This window comes from Acanthopagrus latus, chromosome 21, assembly GCF_904848185.1.
Source record: "Acanthopagrus latus isolate v.2019 chromosome 21, fAcaLat1.1, whole genome shotgun sequence".
NCBI lineage: Eukaryota > Metazoa > Chordata > Actinopteri > Spariformes > Sparidae > Acanthopagrus > Acanthopagrus latus.
This window is the reverse complement of record NC_051059.1, coordinates 15,389,094-15,410,930: the sequence shown is the minus strand read 5'-3', so window position 1 is coordinate 15,410,930 and position 21,837 is coordinate 15,389,094. Positions and strand designations below refer to the sequence as shown.

The 21,837-nt window shown below is 40.1% G+C and overlaps 2 protein-coding genes across 11 annotated transcripts; one reads left to right on the top strand and one right to left on the bottom strand.

Annotated features, from left to right (window-relative positions):
* Positions 1-4: 4 nt before the first annotated feature.
* Positions 5-5,564, top strand: LOC119010836 (tripartite motif-containing protein 16-like). Its single transcript, XM_037083345.1, has 7 exons — positions 5-784; positions 2,146-2,232; positions 2,352-2,585; positions 3,877-4,036; positions 4,125-4,175; positions 4,694-4,753; positions 4,847-5,564. Exons 1-7 carry the CDS (start codon positions 224-226, stop codon positions 5,371-5,373), a joined length of 1,680 nt encoding a protein of 559 aa, XP_036939240.1. The 5' UTR covers positions 5-223; the 3' UTR covers positions 5,374-5,564.
* On the bottom strand, positions 5,464-15,989 carry eef1da (eukaryotic translation elongation factor 1 delta a (guanine nucleotide exchange protein)). Of its 10 annotated transcripts, XM_037083357.1 has the most exons (11): positions 15,832-15,917; positions 15,342-15,350; positions 14,380-14,415; positions 11,834-11,948; positions 10,806-10,877; positions 9,438-9,494; positions 7,638-7,716; positions 7,440-7,534; positions 6,786-6,977; positions 6,223-6,417; positions 5,464-5,593 (listed from the first exon to the last, which is right to left on the bottom strand). In XM_037083357.1, the coding sequence occupies exons 3-11, from the start codon at positions 14,391-14,393 to the stop codon at positions 5,555-5,557; spliced, it is 858 nt and encodes a 285-aa protein (XP_036939252.1). In that variant the 5' UTR covers positions 14,394-14,415; positions 15,342-15,350; positions 15,832-15,917; the 3' UTR covers positions 5,464-5,554. The 10 variants fall into 10 exon arrangements, with proteins under 10 accessions (XP_036939252.1, XP_036939242.1, XP_036939243.1 ...); XM_037083347.1 differs by lacking the exon at positions 9,438-9,494 and having other exon boundaries at positions 15,832-15,914; XM_037083348.1 differs by lacking the exon at positions 10,806-10,877 and having other exon boundaries at positions 15,832-15,913.
* Positions 15,990-21,837: the final 5,848 nt, after the last annotated feature.

Here is a 21,837-nt window from a genome sequence, read left to right as displayed (position 1 = left end):
TGTGTGAACTGTCACAGGTCAGTGCATCCTATATTAACTTGTGTGTGGAGAAGAATAGCTCACAGTTGCTCTTTGCTCTATCTGGGACAGCCTTCTTCTTCCTGGTTTGCTGTGATTGGAGGCCTCCAGGTGTGCGGCAGGTGAAACCGGAGAAGCGTTTCATGACATGACCTGAGAGCCACGCCCATCTTTGTACCTTCCAGTCTGTGTTCGGAGTGTCAAAATGGCAGCAGCAACTATTTCTATCGAAGAAGACCAGTTCTGTTGCTCGGTGTGCCTGGAGATTTTGAGAGACCCGGTGACCATCCCCTGCGGACACAGCTACTGCCTGGACTGCATTGAGGACTACTGGAACCAGCCCAAGCAAAAAGGCCAGTACAGCTGCCCTCAGTGCAGGCAGGTGTTCAACCCGAGACCTCTGCTGAGCAGAAACACGGTCCTGGGTGAAGTGGTGGGAAAGTTTCAGCAATCTGGATCTCATCCCCAGGGTGTCAGGTGCAGTGTTTGTACAGGGAGGAAATGCAAAGCTGTGAAATCCTGCCTGGCATGCTCCGAGTCTTACTGCGTGGCTCACCTGAGAGCCCACGAGGAGAGCTTCCACGGGAAGAGACATAAATTGATTCCAGCTTCAGATCAGCTGAGGGACGAGCTGTGCCCACAGCACGAGAAGCTGCTGAGGCTGTTCTGTCGCACTGACCAGCAGTATGTCTGCTCACAGTGTGTCAAAGAGAGACACAAGGGCCACAATGCCATCTCAGTGGTGGAGGAGAGAGCAGCTCAGCAGGTGGGTTTGATACTTATTCCTACACTCTTAAAATGTTGAACTGTTGATTTTAAATGTAGGGGAGGTCACATGTTTCTGAACAGCTTGAGTTGCAGCTAAATAGCACTAAACTCATATCCTACTTTTTTTTTTTCCCCTTCAAAATAATATGACACCAAAATTCATACAGTATACTCAAATGTCTGGATTTGAGTGTATGTATAGTTATTCAAAAGAAAGCAAACAACTATACTTTCCAAAACGTGCAACTATTTAATTTGGAAAGTTTCCCAGTAGTTGGTGGTTAGCATGTGGACATATACGGAGGTTTGACACTGCCAAAATAAAGAAATTAAATCAACAACTGGATAATGAATAATGAATAAAGTAATATGCCATTAAATGCATCAAATATAAATGTTAATCAATTTATAAAATGTTAGATAAGCATAAAAATTTGCCTCTGTATTTATTTACCTTTGTGTTAATTCAACTGCTTATCTTCTTCCTCATTCACTTTGCATTTCATTTATTGACGTAATCATTTAAAAATGTATTTGTTTTTGTATTTACATCTGTGTTTTCATTTTACATCTCTCCATCCAAGTTGATCTTGACACACTTTATTGACATAATGACACGGAGGTTTGTAGAAATAAATATAGGGGAAACTTCAGTGGAAATTAAAATATGTAAATATGTTTTAGAAATGGAAAACTAAATGGGCAAGTAACAAATATATTACAAAGTTTAATAAATGCAGGGGCCAATCAAAGCAGAAATATCTATTTATGTCACGTATTATTTAAATGAATGGCTACATTTATTTTCAATATTATTTTTGGTGCATTTAAAGGCATTGGCTTGTTATTTACTCATTCATATGTATATATTTATCTCTAATTTTGGCACTTTCAGTCCTCCACAGATAGTGAACCCTTCAACACAACTCTGATCCCACATGAATGTGATATTGGAGGCGAGACATTTCTAGGTGTGGCATAAATTCTGTTGTGTTTGACAGGTGTGGACGTTCACCAGGCAGGGAGGGTTTAATGAACCATGCTGTGACTTTGACTTAAACACATAACAAGTGTGTGTCTTTGTCTGGTGTGTAAAGATGATAGATTTTTCTCTTCGGCATTTCAAATATTGAATACAAGGAGTTTAAAAATGTGGCCCGGTCCTGCGGACATGTCTTGTGCTCTGATGTTGCTGTGTCGAAAGTTTAGAGTGATAGACCAAAGGCCCCTCCGGTGCAATGCGGTCCTTTGATAGTAAAATCAAAACTTTCCCTCATGAAAGTGAAGCGCGGCAGAAATACTGGAGCGAGCAGCCGGAGGGACGGCACTGTGTGATATCCATCTTTTGTATTCTCTCAGAAAAAACTCCAAGAAGCCTCTTTGAAGTCCGTGCAGAAACTGAAGGACACGGAGAAGGAACTGAGATATGTTGTTAGATACATCAAGGTGAGCATCGAGAGCCGCTCTAAATATGTTGTTGACACATAAAGGCGGGCTGTGCATGATTCCTGGAGACCAAAAGAAAAAAAAAAACCCAAAACAACCAACTTTCATCCTCACCGCAGCACTCCACAGAGGCAGCAGTGGAGGAGGGCGAGAGGATTTTCTCCAAGCTGATCCGCTCCATAGAGAAACAGAGCGGTGAGCTGAGGGAGCTGCTCAGAGTCCAGGAGAGAGCAGCGGTCAGTCAGGCCGAGGAGCTGCTGGAGAGGAACCAGAGGGAGATGGTGGAGCTCAGGAGGGCCGACGCCGAGCTGGAGAAGCTCTCTCGCACCGAGGACCACCTTCACTTCCTTCAGGTATGGGACAGAAGAGAACTCAGTCGTTAATGTGAGAACACGCGGCTCCGACCACGTCTTTATATCTTTAGAAATAGAGATGAACGTTCATGCCTTTACCTCCTCAGGACTTCTACTGCAGCTGCCTCCTCACTTGGTTACAGGCTGCATACAGAGCTCAGCTGTCAGGCTTCAGAGACCACAACTCACCCGGTTTTAAACTTCTAATACCGACTCCAAGTGTCTTTCTAGATCTTCTGATTACGCTTCAGGGTGTTTGCTATATTTGTGGGCTCGTATTTATCAAATATTTAACATCGGATATGAGCTATGGGACACATTCATCAGGTAGAAAAGCTTGACTGATCACCAGAGCTGCAATGTAATTAATCAAGTGAAGAAAAATTGCCCTGAGAGGCAAGCTGGGATTCATTATTATTCATTTTTTCCTCTGGTGATCCATTTTCGGTGTCTGATCTAAATTGTTTTGTTTTTGTTTTGTTTTGTTTTTTTGCATGTGAGGCCAAGTGAAAATTACTTTTAAAATCTTAAGTATTTATAGTAACAAATATAGAAGAATTAATACAAGATTGGCTGAAATGGAAATTTTAAGGTGGTGTCACACTACTCCACTGCTCAACAGGTGGTGTCAACAAGAGATGCAGCTAATCCACAAGCAGAGACAGAGAGGAAGAAGAGTGCAACTACTCGTGGATGTAGACACTGTCTCATCTTTTATGGCACTAGAAATTTTAAAATCAAGAGTCAAACTCTGTGTGGTATTCACACATAACGTGTAGCTGGGATCATTTTGACAAACACATCAATGAACATTCAGGGTTCCAACGATTGTCCAGATTGTTGTGGCCTTCTCAGGAGGATGATCGTTACAACTAATGTTGTACAGATGTTAAACCTGTAGCAGGGCGCTCTGGTCGGATTCATTTCTTTATATTAAAAGTTAGAACGATAATATACTTTTATAATTTGGGTTGTTCAACCACTGAGCATAGATGTCAGTCATTTTTTCATAGTTGGGAGAAACTTTAATTGCCAAAGATCTGTTGGGGTCACAAAGTTTCCCAACATAATGATAACGACCACATCACCATATCCCAAAAGTTCTTTGCTTTAAAGCTTTACATTATTATTCTAGTGTGGTTGATATTTGATTGACCTTTTTCCTTGGTTTACTTCCTGACAGACCAACCGGTAACATGTAGTGTCATGACTCCGTCCTGATTTGTTGATGTTGTTACATTGCCATTCAAATGCTGTTGTCTAATTTGGTTTGTGTTGGATGTCAATGCAGAGGTGCAGGTCTCTTCACTTCCCTGCAAAGACTCTGGAGATGCCCAACACTGATGCTCTCCAATACATGATGTATAAAGGCATGAGAGGAGCCGTGGCTGATCTCACAGCCAGTCTGGACGAAACACTTGAGAGAGAATTCAACAGGATCTCTGATAAGGGTCTGTATCTATTACCTCTGATAAAGATTACTGTTCTGTTATTAGAAATGATATCCAGTGAATAATATTCGCTTGACTGCATTTCTAGTAACTTCCCTGAAGGAAACCAGCAATCGAAGTGCCTCGGAAAAGACTAAAGGTGGGTGAGTTTTATTTATAGCTCACTTTGACATTTTGTAAACCCTTCTCTCCGCACAGCAACAGTCTAATCATAGCTTAGCAACCTAAAACTGAGCTATTATCAGCTAAATTTAATTCGAAGTTGTAAAAGTGCTCTAAAAATGGTTCATTCTGCATTTTACAGCAGTGCTGTAGATTTAAAGTTGAGCTCATTTTAACTTCTTTAAACAGTCAAGTAGTTTAATTTACAGCAAAGCATCATATTCTTTCAGAATAGAACTTTGAAAGTACACAGTTTTAAAGAAATAACTAAATCCCAGACGAGTGGAATAAAAAGTAAAATATTAGCTTCTGAGATTTAAAGAAAAGTACGAAGTTGCATAAAATGGAAACACTCAAGCGTTTTCAATTTGTTTCCCCTTTTGGAAATGACTTGGACCAAACGACTTGAATCGTGTATTAGGTTTGAAACATTTTTTTCAGTATTTATTTATATTTATTTCAGTATGTCTATCAATCTCCTCATGTATCTTACAGCAAAAGATGCTGACATACCATACGACTCGGAACCAAAGACTAGAGCTGATTTTCTACAATGTGAGTGCATTTTTCTTTTTTTGAAAGCTGCCATCTTTATGAACCAATGACCATGTGTTGGGGTCTCACGACATGCTTCTACACTGTGTCCAGATCACAATGATATAACCCTGGACCCAAACACAGCCAACCCTTATCTGAGCTTCTCTGATGGTCGAAGAGGTGTGACCACACGTCTGGAGCCCCAGCCCTACCCCGACCACCCAGCTCGCTTCACCAGCTGGGCCCAGGTGCTGTGCAGAGCTGGGATGGCTGGCCGCTGCTACTGGGAAGTGGAGTGGGCTGGTAAAGGAGGGGTTTCCATTGGCATCTGCTACAAAAACATGAGCAGGAGTGGAGGAGGGAGTGACAGCAAGCTCGGACACAATTCCAAGTCCTGGAGCCTGGACTGCTCTTACTCACTCTGTTCGTTTCAGCACAATAAGGAGAGTGTGACTGTCGCTGCTTCCTGCTGTAGCAGGATTGGAGTGTATCTGGACTTCAGGGGCGGGACTCTGTCTTTCTTTAATGTTTCTGACACAATGGATTTACTCCATAAAGTCAAGACTACATTCACCCAGCCTGTATATGCAGGATTTTGGGTGGGGTTGGGCTCTTCACTGAAGCTGTGCTCTCTTTAAATGTTGATGCCGACTGCACTCCCAACGAGCATAACTGTTGTGTAACCTTGTAATTGTGAGGTTAAAAATATAATAAAGCAGAGACAGAAGTTTGTGCTCAAAACTTAGCGTTTAATCTGAGACCGTGCAAGCAGAGAGCAGCAGCAACACTTTGGTGGAGCAGGTAAAGAACAGGTGGAGCTTAGATCTTATTGAAGGCAGCAACATCAACACTCTGGACCTGTAAAGGAAAAAAAAAATCATGAATCAAAGTGTATATTTATTTGAATTATTTAATGATGATATAGTAATTTCTTGTGCACAAAACCATTTTACTTGAAAAATAAAGCATTTCATATCAGATACAGACAATGGAAATGTTTTTATTTTTCCCCTCAACTTTTAGGCTTAGAATTTTCTGGTGGAGACTGACAGATGAGAAGACTGCACTGTGGTATGAACACACAGAGTGGAGCAGAGACATGGACGTTACTTGAGTTGACAAGGTGTGTTAAATTGACCCGCTGTACTGGTTCTCTTTTTGAGAAAGTAAAACATTGTAGTGGGGGGTTGTGACTGCCAAATAACCCCACAATGAAGCGCATTAGACTCCCTCACTAAGAGTCCCAGATACCAGTATACGCTGAGTAAATGCTTATAAAGGGGGAACTTATATTTACTTTGACCATTTCATTAGTGAGACGTTACAGTGTTTGTATATGCTGCTAATTCTAGTTCTTAGAAATAAAATTGGAATTGGCGGATAAGACTTAAAAATGGGAAGTCAGATGGCCAAGAAAATTGAGATCATTGCATCTCTATAAACACAGATGTCTTCAAAAGGTCAGAAGATAAATCAAGTCAACTTACAAAGTCCTCAAACTTGGTGATCTCCTCCTCCAGGATGTCTGTGCCAACTTTGTCGTCTTCAACCACGCAGTTGATCTGCAGCTTCTTGATGCCATAGCCGACTGGCACCAATTTGGATGCTCCCCACAGGAGCCCGTCCATCTGTACTGAGCGCACACACTGCTCCAGCTGTGCCATATCAGTCTCATCATCCCACTAAGGCAACACAGGGAACAGGGACATCATCTTAAAGACATGATTCAACAAAGGATGCACCATATTGCAGCAAACCTTTACAAATGTTTGCCAAAATACCACATACTTTAAGTTTATTTTAAGTTTTTACTACATGCATTTTAAATCAGTTGGCCTGAGAGTGTCCTTGGCTGAATGGCAGAAATATTTAAGAAGCTCTATTATAAAGTTCTTACACATCTCAACTTTTTCCAAAAAAAGAAAACACTGATTTATTACAACCAACAAATTCATGGCCTGGGAATGTGTGCTGTATGCTCCCAACATGAGAACACAGCTGCAATGGAACTAGCACATGAATATGGGATTTAGTTTAGGTGGTTACGTACAGGCTTGACATCCAACAGAATCGATGACTTGGCAATGAGGGCGGGTTTCTTGGATTTCTTGGCTGCATAGGCATCCACACGCTCCTGCTTGATGCGAGCTGCCTCCTCATCATCATCATCACTGCCGAACAGATCGATGTCGTCGTCATCGTCGTCGTCATCTCCGTTCTCCATCTGTTTGACAGGAGCAGCCTATTGAAACAATGGAAAAGAAAAGGGAAATAGCGGTGAGCTACTCTTATTCCTCTGTTTTTTAAATCTCACTTTGTTTGAATCATGGTAAAAAGGCACACAATAACAGCTGTGTGCAGGGAAATAAAGAAGCTACAGAGCTCATACTAAATCATGTAATTCAATCACATGTAATTGTAAGTGGCATCAGACAAGACAAAGCAAACAGATAATGTAAGCAGATTAACGAAATAACAAAGATGGAACTTAATTAGAACTTTAAAAAAAGAAATCAGAAAACATAATTTGGCATAGCAAGTGATTTCTTATCAATTGATTTTTAAAAATTGTGTCAACCACATTGACATGAAATTCAATCTCAGATTATTCCAGAGAGACAGGCTTCTCCTGTTTCAGACATCTGTTTTTATAGAATTTAACAGACATTTATGAAACTTTCAATACCATAATCTAGTAATCTACCTTGGCACATGGAACGGCTGCAGGTGCAGGAGTCTTTTCCAGAACAGCCACTCTGGTCTCCAGCTTCTGCAGGGCTGCTCTCATGGTCTCCACCACTGACCAACAAACACAGCAAGAGAGTTAAGAATTGATAGTGTGCAACAAGTAGTACGTGTACGTAGTACAAACCCATGAAAACATCAAAACCTCAACACGCACCTTTATGCAGAGTCTGGTTCTCCAGTTCAAGGCTCTTCATTCGTGAGACCAGCTCCTGGTCTCCTGATTGTGAGGATGACTGTGGAAACAATTAAATGAATTACCCAGTGTCACGTGGCAGGGACAGGGTTCAAATGGTGACAAAACAAATGCATCATCAGCCAGGCTGAGACACAATTAAAAACTGAAGGGGAGAAGCAAGCAAAAAAAAACCCAAAACACAAAAAAAACATGCAAGGGTAAAATCTGTTACAGGACAATAATTTGAATACACTTCACACACATGATAATGTTATAATTAATTTCCTCTATCTCCCATTAAAAGGATTCAGGTCTGATATTTACAATGTGAGCATGCAGAAAAACTTTCATTATTACACCACAATTAACCATTTTTAAAAAGGGAAGTAACTGGAGTGGTTTTACATCTCTGGGTAAGAAAAAACTTACCAAAATATGTGACAATTAATGCCATGCTCAGGAAACGACTAAGCTCTGATCTTAACCAAATCAATCAGCCAGCACAAAAAGAAAACAAAAGCCATAAACAAAACCCAAACATGCCAGTTATATATCTGCATGGATTGAAGTAATGAGATAATGTCTTAATAAGTGCAGGAGGCACTAGGAGGTGGATCTGTTTTCTCTTTGTTTCCAGTCTTTGTGCTGAGCTCAAACAAATGTGAGACTAGTATTGATTTAGTGATGCAACATGCCATTAAGTGCATTTCCCCCAAATGTCAAGCTACTCCTTTCAGTTTCATTGATCAGTTAATTCAGTATTTACACGAAAGGTAAACTGCATACAAGAGTAGATTTTCAGGATTGAAGAAAAGGAAATATTTGACTTGTGAAATCGACTTGCATTTTAACAGTATTTGATAATTATGATCTCAAAACCCAGCAAAATCATCAAGGTCTTAATTTTGGCCCCTAAATTACACATTATGGATCAGTTAGTGGCAGTGTATAACAAAACAGATGCAGGATGGGGTGATGGTGGTGCAGGATAATATATCTTAGTGCTGTGATAATAGCAGTAGGGTTGGGCTGATAGAGAGTGACATCATCAGTCGGCAACAGCTGACAGTCATCAACTTCTGAAATTTGTACCATCGCAATATCATGATTTCAAAAGACCCCCATCTGAGAGCACAAAAATGACCGTGTCCCTTCAGAGTTGCTGTAAGGCAGGAATTATTTGTATGACATGTGGCAGAGAAAATGACATTAAGTGTGTTGCTGCTCAATGAATGTTATGTCTATGTCCAGTTGCATTGATGGCAGCTGTGTTTCTTCTCTGTAGGCTGCTGTTAGTGTGTTTCTCTCAATCTTGCCATCATAACTTGGCTTTTCTTGGCTTTACTTGGCTTTTCTGAGTTTAGCTTTGTTTATACTGCTAGCCTACCAACTTTGTTTTATGTTTCTGAGGCTTAAGCAGGTAAGTTACAGACATGTGGTGCAGAAATGAAGACCGTTTTAAACTCTGCACAGGGATGGATGTGTATGTATGGATCAGAGCAGCAGGAAACAATGGTGACCACAGTGGTGTGCTAATGAGCAACTCCTGATGTACAGCAATTCTGAGAGGAAACTACCTCGAACTCAGAAACACATAGTAAATCCCCCAATGTTTCAATGAGGACATCATCATATACCAATTAAGTAGACATCGCCCAACCCTGAGCAGTAACACACTCCACTACAGGCAGCAGCAGTCACAGCTAGAACACCTTGGCTGTCTGTCTCACCCACGCTGCATGCAGGTCTGAGCAGCAAAGCTGGACAAGGAGGACTTACATTTCTGTGCTGCCGTTTCTGTGGGCGCCCTTTGGCTTGTTGCAGGGCAGTTTTCACCTGCACCCGGTGATGTACCAGGTAAAGGTGAGGAGGTAAACATGAAGACAAAAAGACAAGTAGCGGTTGTAGGTAGAAAGTCGGATGCTACACATGCTGCAGCCTCACAGTTGTCAGTAGAAAGGTAGAAATTGATGTTGAGATCGTCACACAAATAGTTTATTGATGCAGTCTTAAAATGTTTAAATCATGTTTATATCGACAGAAAATCAAATTACAAGTAGTGCCAAAATGTCAACTAATGCTGCAGCTCTACAGACCCTTTAAACTGTTGAACCACATGTTCACGCCATGGGCCGTAAAACTGGGTCTGCAACACTCATTAACCCCTTCACAGCAGCCGTTTCCAGCAAACACCTTCTTGAGCTTGTCCTGATCCCTGCAGTATTATTGAAGATTCACCGCTCAAAGAGGCTCTGCTCATTCAGTTACAATACATACATTTACTATAACTTCTTCACAATAAAAGCCACTGAGCTCTTCCCATAGAAGGATTACTGCTGAAGGTAATATTTTAGTTTTCTAAATTAAGTAGATATTGTCGGTGTTAGTCCTTTCAATATGAAACTACCCTTGTTGCTGCCATGAACAGTGTTTGAATAATTCCTCCTCTGCCTTGGCTCAGAAAGCAATGAGGGAAATTTGTATGAAAAAAAAAATGAATTAAAAAAAACAATACAGCATCTTTATCACAAATTTTGAGTGTAAATTTGGACGGTGGATTTTATCACCAATTAAACATGCTGAAAGGGATTGAGAAAGGACCGCTTTTGCAGTCAGTGTGGACAGGAGGAACAAAATACAGCAACCAATAATGCTTTCAATTTGCATAAGGGAAGGCAAGTATTGTTTTTACACAACCCTAAAAAATCTGAAACTATCCTTTAATCTTATATGAACATAGTTACACGAGACAACGCTGATGTTGTTTCCCTTTAAACATTTGTTTATGCAAAAAAGCATACTTGCTTTACTGATAAAGAAAATGTCAGTGATGTAAAGACAAACACATAAGCATCTTACTTACAGATTGCAATGAGGATTATGGGGGAAGCAGAGACAAAAGGGAGAAAAAGCATCACGGAACAGAAAATGGAGCATGCAATATAAGCAATTTCTTCTCAAATGCAGGCTTAAGGCTTTCTGGGACTGAAATAAGGCACAAACATCCCCAAGAAGTAAATACTTTATCATCATTACCCATTTAACAGCTATTACCCCGTTTTAGGGCTGGTACACGAACATTAGTGAGTACAGTCCTGCCACTAAAGGGGTTGTATGCCTGTGGCTCGTTTACAGTACAGTACTCACTCCGCTTAGGGACTGCTGGATATTCTGTCGGGACTTAGCAATGTCCTGCAGGATGGCATTAACTTCTTTGTCCTGAAGGTATATGTGGGTAGAGCAGTGATGGAGCAGGAGCATTGACAAGACAAAAGCAGCATGCAAAAAGCAGGACAGCCCATATAACCAATAAGAGATGATTCTTGTATAAAGATTTTAATCATTTCAAAAGCAATGAAAACATGGGGTCTTTTTAAAACAAGGTGCTTGTAAACTAATAAATCTAGAGGACAGCAGTCAATCAAATGCAAACAAATATGAGCTGCGGTTATGAAGTTGAGCCTCGTGTTGCAACATAAAGGTTACACACAGTTTTGGCAGCAGACATAAGGGCACACAACTCCAGGATGACGACCTGCTCTGCAACTACCATGGTGCAGCTGTCATGTTCCCAAGACAGCACATGTTGTCCTGAAACATGAACTATTCTTAAACTACATTCAAGAAACTACTGTCCATCCAAGTAACAGACCAACAAACATTAGATAATGTAAATTATCCTGAGTAACCACATCATCAAACAATCTGCTTCATTTGAAATCACAAGCAAGGCCCTGTATCTTTTTGTGAATTGAGTGAAATGAAACTTTAAGACCTGGAAGTGATCATACACTAATCTCTCCATTGTTTCACAGGCCTTTGTAGAGACTTCTAGAGCTGCCACCGCCCTTGGTCAGCCTGAGGAGCAGAGACAGCTGCCAAATCACCTGACCCCCTCTCATTAGGATGAGCCACTTCTAAATCGAGTGGCTTAACTCCCATGCACACACACACAGCTGCTCCGGTCTGCTGAGGGCTGTGACTGACTATGATGTAACTATTGCTTGATCCAACAAGCCAGTGACTGATAGGGAAGACTGAGCTGTGGAGGTGTTAGACAGGGGAAGAAAGGAACTTCAAAAGGAAAGACGGGAGAGAAAGGGGGAGGAGCCCAACTTTTTCTTCAGCTGCATAACAAAAACAGTCAAGCTTTCAAAAGACAATGCTTGTTCTACCTGTGTGGAGGGTCCATTGACTCCCTCGTAGAAGCGCTTCTCAGCCTCATCGTAGCGCTGTTTGTCGAACCAGATGTTCTCAGAGGCGAGGCACTGCAGTCCACTCATGTTGGTACTGAAGAGGGAAGTCAAAAATTCAGGAGAAATAAGATGAGAGCACTGAACTGCATCCAAAAGTTTATCTCCCAACTAGCAGCCATTATCAGGTGTTTAGTTTTTACGGCCAGCACAATCAGTGACAAAAACTGTATGTCAGAACATGGATCGATTAGGTGCTTGACCAGGACATTGGATACGACAGGTTACTACATCATGCAGAGCCACAGATGGAGTTGTGCGTGGAATAGAGAGAGACAAACCAAAGCAAAACAGTTATCATCATGTACACAGTAAATAATGGCAGAAAAACGGGTATCAATTTTGTATTTAAAAAAAACAAAAAACATGGAAACAAACTGGGTAAACTATTGCATACATGCTTCACCTCCCTTCTCTTTTTGCTGACGAGTTACAGCAGCAGACAGGCATCTACACATTCCTCAGTCAGTGAAACACAGTTGCATGGTCTGCAAAGACTGGATTATCAAACAAAGGGTTCGTCACTGCCCGCTAACATCCCCCTCAATACCAAATTTTTGCAATCTAACTTCTACTCTGTTTATAGTTCACAGTGTTCTATGTGTGATTTCTGCTTTCTGTGGGTTGTTGCATGTTTTGCTATCACTTGTCATAATTGTTTGATTGGACATATAGTTCTCACATTAATGGTTTGTTTTAAAAAAAAAACAACTTCATGATTTCTTAAAGTAGACTTTTTGCAGCCCTTTCAGGCAATGCTTTGTGATATGAGCTATAATAAACTTTGACTTGACCAAACACAGAACTAGTTTACTAATATGGTAGTACATGTCTACATTGATGGGGGCTGTTTCGGCTACTGGTACAAGTTAATGGTTCCTCAGATTCCTCCGCATAGCCTGTTATAAAGGAATGTGCACCTATCCTGGTAAAAGCTAAGTGAGGTTCAACACTCTATTGGCACTGCTTAACTGAGTGTTTTATGTTTGTTCTACGTCCGTCTGACTCTCAACAAAGGCTCATCTATACACTTGCATGTCAAACATATCATACACGATACAGAAGTTAGCATAACTGAAAAAGGCCAAACACAAATGCAGACAGACAACAAAAAAAACCCAAAAGAACATGATAGTTAAAAAAAAAAACAGAAAGAACACACATCATGTCTCTCTCATTCCCTGTGTGAAAGGTGCCATACTTGTCCCATCTGGGCCTGCCTTCCGTCTCAGAGAGGCCTCTCCTTCTCTGGGTCGGACCCCTGCTGCCTTTGCCCCCCCGCTCGGTCTCAGAGGAAGTGCGGTAGCGCCCTTTACTATTTTGACGGTGGGGGGTACCAGAGGCCTTAACGGTGGTGACAGGGTGTCCCTGATCCTGCTGTTGACCGCGGCTGCGTCTGGTCTGGAAGGTCTGGTAGCCTCTTGTATTTGGACTCCTTGGAGAAGATGAAAGTGCTCCACTGCCATTGGCAGCACGCCAGCGTTGGTAGTTGCTCTCCGCATGCTCATAGGCACTACGTTGGTACCACATCCCCTCTGCCTGCATGTCCTGCAGGATGGGGCTTTGACCATAGGAGCCGGTCCCTTCCATGGAGGAGCTCAACCACTCCTCTTCAGCCCCAGAGCCCTGTCCCTCTGACTGGGACAAACGTGTGTGCCGGCGTGGCCTCCCAAACTGGACTTTGTCTCCGCTGATGATGCCTCTCTCCTGCGTGGGAACATTTCCAAGCCTGAAGGCGCCCACTGGTGCTGCAGGCTGAGGGGCTCCTCCATACTGATAGTTGGGAAAAGACTGATCCATTTCTTTTTTAAAGGGGTCTCTTCTTTATTCACTTTGGTATCGTGTTTATGAGGAGAGAAAAGAAGCAACAGGTGGAAGCTAAAGCCGTTAGCTCAATGTGTCATTAGCATCACAAAGGAACGTTGCTGGTTAGACACATCAACGAAAGCTCATAAATCAGCTGATATGTGATGCCAATGTGATCTTGAGGGGAAAGAGGCACTGGACTGATCAAAAAGCTTAAATTTCCCATTTCCCAGAATGAGCGGTACATGACTGTGTAAGAATGAACCTGAGAATGTAGGAGGCCTCATATGTGCATGATTTTAGAATGAGGAATAATGCCCCCCAAAAGTTAACAGTTTATCGGGTCAATCTCACATTGGACTTTTCAAAAGCAAAGCCAAAACAAACACCGCAAAATGTAATGTGGTTAACACACATAACAGATAATAATGTCCAACATTTACGGTTAGGTTTTATTTTATTTTTAAATCAGGGAGCACTGAAATTTTGATTTGAAACACCCAGTTAATGACAGGTGTGGTGGAATATTAGAAGGTTATCCTTTCAAAACACACAGCAGCTGTGTCCAGTTAACAAAGAAGCACGTTTTAACATTAAATGTGTCCAAATGTTGCTTTTGTTACATTCCAAAAACCCAACCTGTGCAACACCGTCTGCCTCACCTTCGTTTTGGCATGCTGCAGGATAATGCACACTACCTATTGTGGGATGGAATATTTAAATAATTCAAAGTAATCGCTGAAATTTGAATTACATGAAAATAAATCAAGCTTCATTACAGACAATCAAAAATATTTCAGATAGCAGCCTTTAGACAAGCAGGCAAACATCACAACCAAGAGACACCATTTACACTGGAAATGCAGTTTTTTTAAACATAAAAATAAAAATAAATAACTAGCAAGTACTGTCAGTGCAGCTATACTCTCAGTTGCCACTTTATTAGGAAAACCAAGCTAAAACTATAGCAGAATAATACAAAAGCCTGGCAATAATGTCTACCTGAAGAGGTGCTGATTCAACTTTATTTTAAGTTTTTGCTTATGAATTGCACTGTGTTAATCTTAGATGCTTTATTAAAGCTGAAATGCTTCAGAAAAACCTATTGTCTGGGTCACTTTTCGAACAAAAATGCCGAACATATGCTTGTACCAGCTTCCTGAATGTGAGTGTTTTCTGACAGTCTCTGTTTTTGTAACAGTCTAAATTAAAGATGGTTGGTTCTTTAGACAATTAGTAGTACAAAAAGAGCAATGTGAAAAGTTATATAGAGCTCTTATTTAATTAAAACATTTTTTTTTTCTATTTTACAGAAAAAGTTCGACTAATGTACAGACTCCAAAATCAGGGGCCGATTGATATGGCATTTTGAGGGCTGATACTGATTATTAGTAATCAGGAACACTGATAACTGGAACTGATATACATTTACAGAAAAAATATAAATCTTGAAGAATTTACTGAAGGGCTGCTGTATTGTATTACATTGCACTAGTTTTGGCCAGGTGTAAGTTAACAAATAAACCAGCAACTGAGTATAAAACACTTCCATTACACATATGACAGCAATAAACCAGTGCATGTGCTTGGGCATCAGCTAAAAAGCAGCTTCATCAATACTCACCTTGAGTGCCTGGAATGCGACATAGAAATGAGAGACAATGACAAAACAATTCTATGAACTACAAACTTTAACATTACGAGGAACGCTAACATGAAGTTAACGGAATATTAGTACTGGCACAGCTAAATAATAATACTAATACTAATACTACTACTACTACTAATAATAATAATAATAAAAACTTCTCAACAATTTGTCATTTCAGATTCACTTCAGTAATTCATATTAATTACTAGTCACAAATTAGTCAAGTGCAGCAGTTAATGTTACATTAAAGATAGTAGAGACTCGTGTTGTTTCATCAGCTGCTCAACAGACGCTAGCTAAAGTTAGGATTTGTTACGTTGAGTTTTTGACAGCCTCAGCAACTAGTAGTTCCGTTGACCACGTGGCGCATGAAAACTAACATTTCAGAGTAGTTTATGGCTTTTTACATCAGTACACTTTGTATTATATTCTAGGTCACAAAATACAACTTTGCTGCACTTACTCTTTGCTTTATTCGACGTTTTATGGCTCAGTAACCGTCACTTGGCGTGCCGCCTCGGCTGTAATCCGACGGGAGAAGAGAGCTAGTGGCGACGGGCTTCCTGTATTCGTCAGTGGCAGAAGGGGGACCGACAATGGCTTTATCGATAATTTACGCGTTTATGTAATGTAAATGATAATCAAGATGCCATACAAACACACAATAAAATACGTAGTTTTTTTTAGATCCGTAAGATAAATGCGAAACCATGTTTTTGTTACGAATAACGCCATTCCCTAAGAATGGTATGATCCACTTTGGTTAAAGACTCCATTTCCCATGATTCCAGGGGACCTGTAGTTAACAGGGAGCTGTGAGTGGTTATCCTCATGATGTTTTGACAGGCTGGTGGTTCATGGGCCCACCAGCCTCCTACTTACATAACTATGATACTGATGTTATGTGTGGTCACAACAAAGACGCACTTCTGCTTTTGTTTTTAGTTTCTCCAGTCTGATTAAAAGACCCTTGTTACTACATCTTTTAAAATAAAACTGGATGTTACAAAGTTTAAGTTTAGATCAGGTGACGGTAACAAATATCTTTTTAATTCCATTGTCCTGCAGAGGGCAGACTAAACGAGCTAAATTCAACGGACTTTAAATAGAGACACTATACAAGACTACTGAGTATTGTTAATGATATTTCTATAGAACAGAGAACACAGACATAATTAGGTATATCTTTACTGTCAACAAGAACAGCAACCGCAATTCCTAATTAATTATGATTAATTAATAACAATAACAACAGCAGCAATAACAATAATAATAACAATAATAATATTTACAGGTTTATATTTCCACACTATTCCAGACTTTTTAAAGATCTTTATTGTAGGGTCAAGATAAAGATGTAATGACTGGTTTAATGAGTATATTTAACATGATTTGGGACAGGTATGTAGCAAACAAACAAACAAACAAACACATTTTATGAAATAAATTAAATAGAGGTTGGTCAGTCAGTCAGGGCAAAAAATGTTCCTCCTGAAATTTTCCTCCAGGGGGTGTTTAGGAGGATGTTTCACGCCGCTTGGAGTCCACTGGTACCTATCTGTTGTGACATTTTTTTCTGAAAGTTTTGGATGAAGATGGGGTTAGGGTTTATTTATAAAGAGGTAAATTATTGCCCCACTGCAAAGTAGGAAAGGGTGCAAAAACATAGTGTGTCAATATGTAGAAAAAATGTGCCATCAACCAGCCACAAGAATTACCACAGTTTTATCAGGGCTATAATTCTGTTCATCTAGGGTAACAAACATAGACTAAGTTGACATTTTCTACACAAGAACAACGGGGTTTAAATTGAGTCAGTCAGAACTGGATCCAAATCAGAGATAATATAATGCTTTCTGAGCAACCAAAACTGAAATAATTGAACATGGTGACAATGTTATAAATGTATATCTCCAATGTGAAAACCTCAAAGAAAGCATGATAGATAGAGATTTGAAACTTCCTGTCATGAGCTTTTAAATCTTTCCTGCGATACAGAGATAGATAAGTTACTTTTGACTCCTGAGAGCTTCAGAATTCTGACAGAAGTCTGAAAGCCTGCTTCAGCTAACTTCCTGTTACAAGATTATGGCACAGTCTTTGAGTGAAGTGAAACAAATCACAAAGGCATAACATTTAATGTCAGCATTAGACTTCTACCATTGATTTATGGAGCCCCTTGAGTCTCAAGCCGCCTGCACAAATATACCGTAAGTACACATCTGTCAGTCACAATAAATGATCTGAAATCCTTTGATATAACATTATTTATCTCAGGATGAAAGATACATGCAGCCTAATAGGTACTCTTTCCAAAGGGGGACACACTTTGAATTCCTGAAGTCTTTAGGCTGTAAAATTAGCATCTGCTCCACTGACTAGATGAGATGCTCACTTCGTGGAGCTGTCAAATCAAATAAATTCACATTCGAGCTTCACAAACAGTTAAAAAACAGTTACATTTAACATAATTTGTCTGAAAGAGCTGACACACACACACACACAGTCATTCATTTTTACACATAGCAGAGCCACAGTTTTTACCCTGACATCAAAATTTAATGGTGAGCTCTTTAGCCTCAGGTTTTAGAGGAAAAAGGAACATATTAACAAGTAGAGTATTGCCTGACCTGTGTCTGAGACTCAGGAATAATACATGCGATTTCTGAAATTGGGTGACATTCCTCTTAAAAACAAGGCCTCAAGCAAGGCATGGACTAGGTTTTTGTCCTGTAGCACTGACATGGCCTGGCCTGAGCTTTCAGGCTATGGCTTAAGGAAGAAAAAAAAGGAGAATGAAAAAAAAAAAAAAAAAGAATCAAGTCAGGAGGAGGGAGTTGAATGGATGGCTAAACACACAGCAAAGATATCTTTTTTTAACAAGGACAATGCAAAGAAGATTTGGAGAGATGTGATGCACCAGGCTCTGACAAATAACTATTTTCCATCCCATAGTCCCTCGATAGGTAGAACATTAGTAAGAGAATTAGACATTAAGAGAGTACAAAACACAAAATAATGATAAAAAGAAAGTCAATAAAAGCCTAAAAGCCCAAAACATAACCATGCAATCTAAAAGCTTCTCAAGAACCACGAAAAAGAGACAAAAAAGACCACAAAAAGACACAAAACAGCCACCATAATGTGTCAAGTGACGCAAAAGCACCACCAGGGACACATGAAACAGCCTCAAAGGGATGTTAAATGAACACATGGAGACACGAGACTTCCACAAACAGGCCAGAAATATACAGAGACACAAAAGTGGAACAAGGAGACATGAAACAACCTCAAATAGATACAGAAATTACAACAAACTAGTGCATTGCCCGTAGGAAGTATGTACTCCTATAGAAAAGTGGGAGGTTAAGTAGCTTTTTCATGGATGGCCAAATGAGGCTGTGTTTGAACTGAAGGTGGGACGTTTTTTGACTTCTTTTGATTTTACCATTATATTTCACCTGAAAAACTATTTTACCTTGCCTTGCTTGGTGTCACTAATTTCAGCACAACCTCACATGTGTGACTGTACAGTTATTTTGTCATTTTGACATACTATATTAACACTATGGACCTAAAATCACAAAAAACATAAAATTCGAGTAGGAAAAGGTTAGATTTTTTAAAACCACAAATATGTTTAACAAACCATTTTTATTACTTAGAATGCAAATATAAATTGTTGTTTGCTAAATTTGTGCATAGGTGTTTGACATTTACAAAGTTATATGTAACCATTTACATTTAAATACAGGCAATGCCTCAGGCTCAGGTCTCTATCTCTACCGCTGTCTCTGTCACCGTCACTGCTGCTGTCAGTCTTCTGCCTCCGTCCCTCCCACAGCTTCCCCTGTCCCCCAGCAGCCAAATCACGTGGTTTGCCATATAATTTTGTGATTGGTTGGTGTGGTGACTTTTTCCTCCAATAGGAACGTGTTTTCTTGCCAGTGAGTACTTGCTGCTTGCGGACACTTACGTGACAAAAGCCTGGTTTACCATTTCGTCCTGCACCAGACACAAAGGTGACGGCAATGTTTACAAATAAGCATGGCGGACATACAAACATCCACAGATTCCGATTCCAGTTTGTTGTCCTCGCGTATCTGGATCTGCTCAGACCCGAACGGACTCAGTCCGGACTTGTTTAGTCTAATTAATCCACAGCAGCCAGTTTAGATGCACAGAATGGGACCGCACCACCGGCAAAATCCTGCCGCTGCAGGTATGAATCCGCTTGTTTCTTAAGGTATGTCGTGGAAGTGAGCTCTGCAGTGATCGGCTCTGGTGCGCACATGGCTATGGTGGCTATATTTGACAATGCTAGCAGAACTGGTAAAGCATCTATGAAATAACTTATTAGCGGCATCTTTGTAGTCCAAACAAACCCTTGAACCACGCAGCAGCCATGTTGAAAATCTCAGGTCAGTTTCACATTTTACAAAACACAGCAACATTTCAGACAGCCCAACATTTCACAAAACACAACATTAAACAAAACACAACAACATTTCACAAAACACATCCACTATAATGTGTCAAGTGACGTAAATGTACTACAAAGAGACACGAAACAGTCTCAAAGAGATGGTAAATGAACACATGGAGACTGAAGACTGCCACAAACAGGCCAGAAACATACAAAAAGATACAAAAGTGTAACAAAGAAATGTAAAACAACCTCAAATAAACACAGAAAATAAAACAAATAGACACAAAACAACTACAAAGAGATGCAAAATATGGCTAAGCAGGCCTAAAGGAACGAGAAGAAGTACTAAGGAGAAATGTGAAACAACCTCAAAGAGATGCAAAACGACTGCAAAGGGACACAAAAACAACCAAAACATGAACACAAAATGACAGTCTGGGTTTCTTGCTGCTATTTGTCTCATTATTGGTCCGTGTTTCAATTATACTGTATCTTATTTCAAGTAAATTACCCAACAGTAAGTTTAAAACTAACACTGTAACAGGGTCATTTCTACCTCCTGTCTACCCCTGAGACCTGGGCAAAGTTAATCCAGTTCTGTGTTTTTGTGCTTCTGTGTTTATGTTGACCCAATTATTTTCACTGAGAGGAGATATTTTCTCCATACAGTAAATCATGAATGAAAAAAACCTGTGAGCAAATAGAAACGTGGACTCCCTGGCTCGAGATCCTCTGCCTCTCTGTTCCCTTTGTTAGTCTTTCATCATGTAAAATATTACAGTTTAGTGCGGGTTGGTTAACAAAGGCTTCTTTGTGCTGTTTACTGGACACAATAAAGGCTTCCAACTGTGCAGATTCAGAAGAAGCCGCATACTAAATGCATTCATTTTATTCTTTGGTATAGGAATGAGATTTATCTTTTATGGTTAGATTTGAAACAATAAGTACATTAACCATTTGTTCATCAGGATTGTTAAATCAATCCGCAACACTGTACTGTAATATTCAAGTCATTTTTAGAGCAGACATTCAATGGTTTCAGCTTTTCAGATATGAATAACACAGCACCACACGAAACACAAAAACATTTCACAGGACACAACAGTACTTCACAAAACACAACATTTCACCAAACACACCAACACACTTTAGAAAACCCAACATTGTAAACAAGCAAGCGCAAGCATTTTTCTTGTATGAAATGTTGTGTTTTCTGAAACTTTGTTGAGTTTTTGCCCTCAGGGCCACTGTAGCTTTTCCTGACATTCTATAGACCACGTGGTGAATCAGAAGAGGAATCAAACAATCAGTAGATAAATCAATAACATGGTGTGATACAAGAGAATACAACAGAAAACAATATTTATTGGACTCAGAGACTACACACATATAGCTGCCCACATAGATATTAAGACAAAAAATGCAAACCTGGGTTTTTCCCAGCCTCAGTTTTGACGTGTTTACAGTACAATTGACTCTAGCTTGTGAAAGCACAAGCTTGAATAGCACACATTACCTCTTGCAGATATCAAACACTTTGCTGTTTCTACTCTAAACAGCACCTTTACTGTTGATAGTGAGATAGGTGTCCCAGCTCCACAGTGTTTGAAATTGAAACCAGTGATCAAACAGGAAATGCAAGGCCTTGTTTAAATGCAAACATATTGGTTGTTTGAAAATTAACCATTAGCCAACGGGCATCAGGAACATCACACAAATCATTTGTTAATGTGTGTTTGTGAACGGGTCACAGTGTTTTAGGATCAGCTTAATGGGAAGATACAGTTATTACCCAAACCTGATAACATGCTACACTATATACCAACAGGTTTCTTTTTAATGATTTTTGAAGCCACTGGGATGCAGATACACACTAGGAAAGTGAGGCACTTCTGTTGAACACCTGATGTTAAATGTTCCAGTTTCAAATGTTCTTTGTTGAATCACAAAGTAGCTCCAGATGAGTTGTTGAAGGTTAAATCATGTGTTCTTGTTCTTGGGAACCTATTCTGTAGGGAGGGCGTTTGCTCTATTAGCACT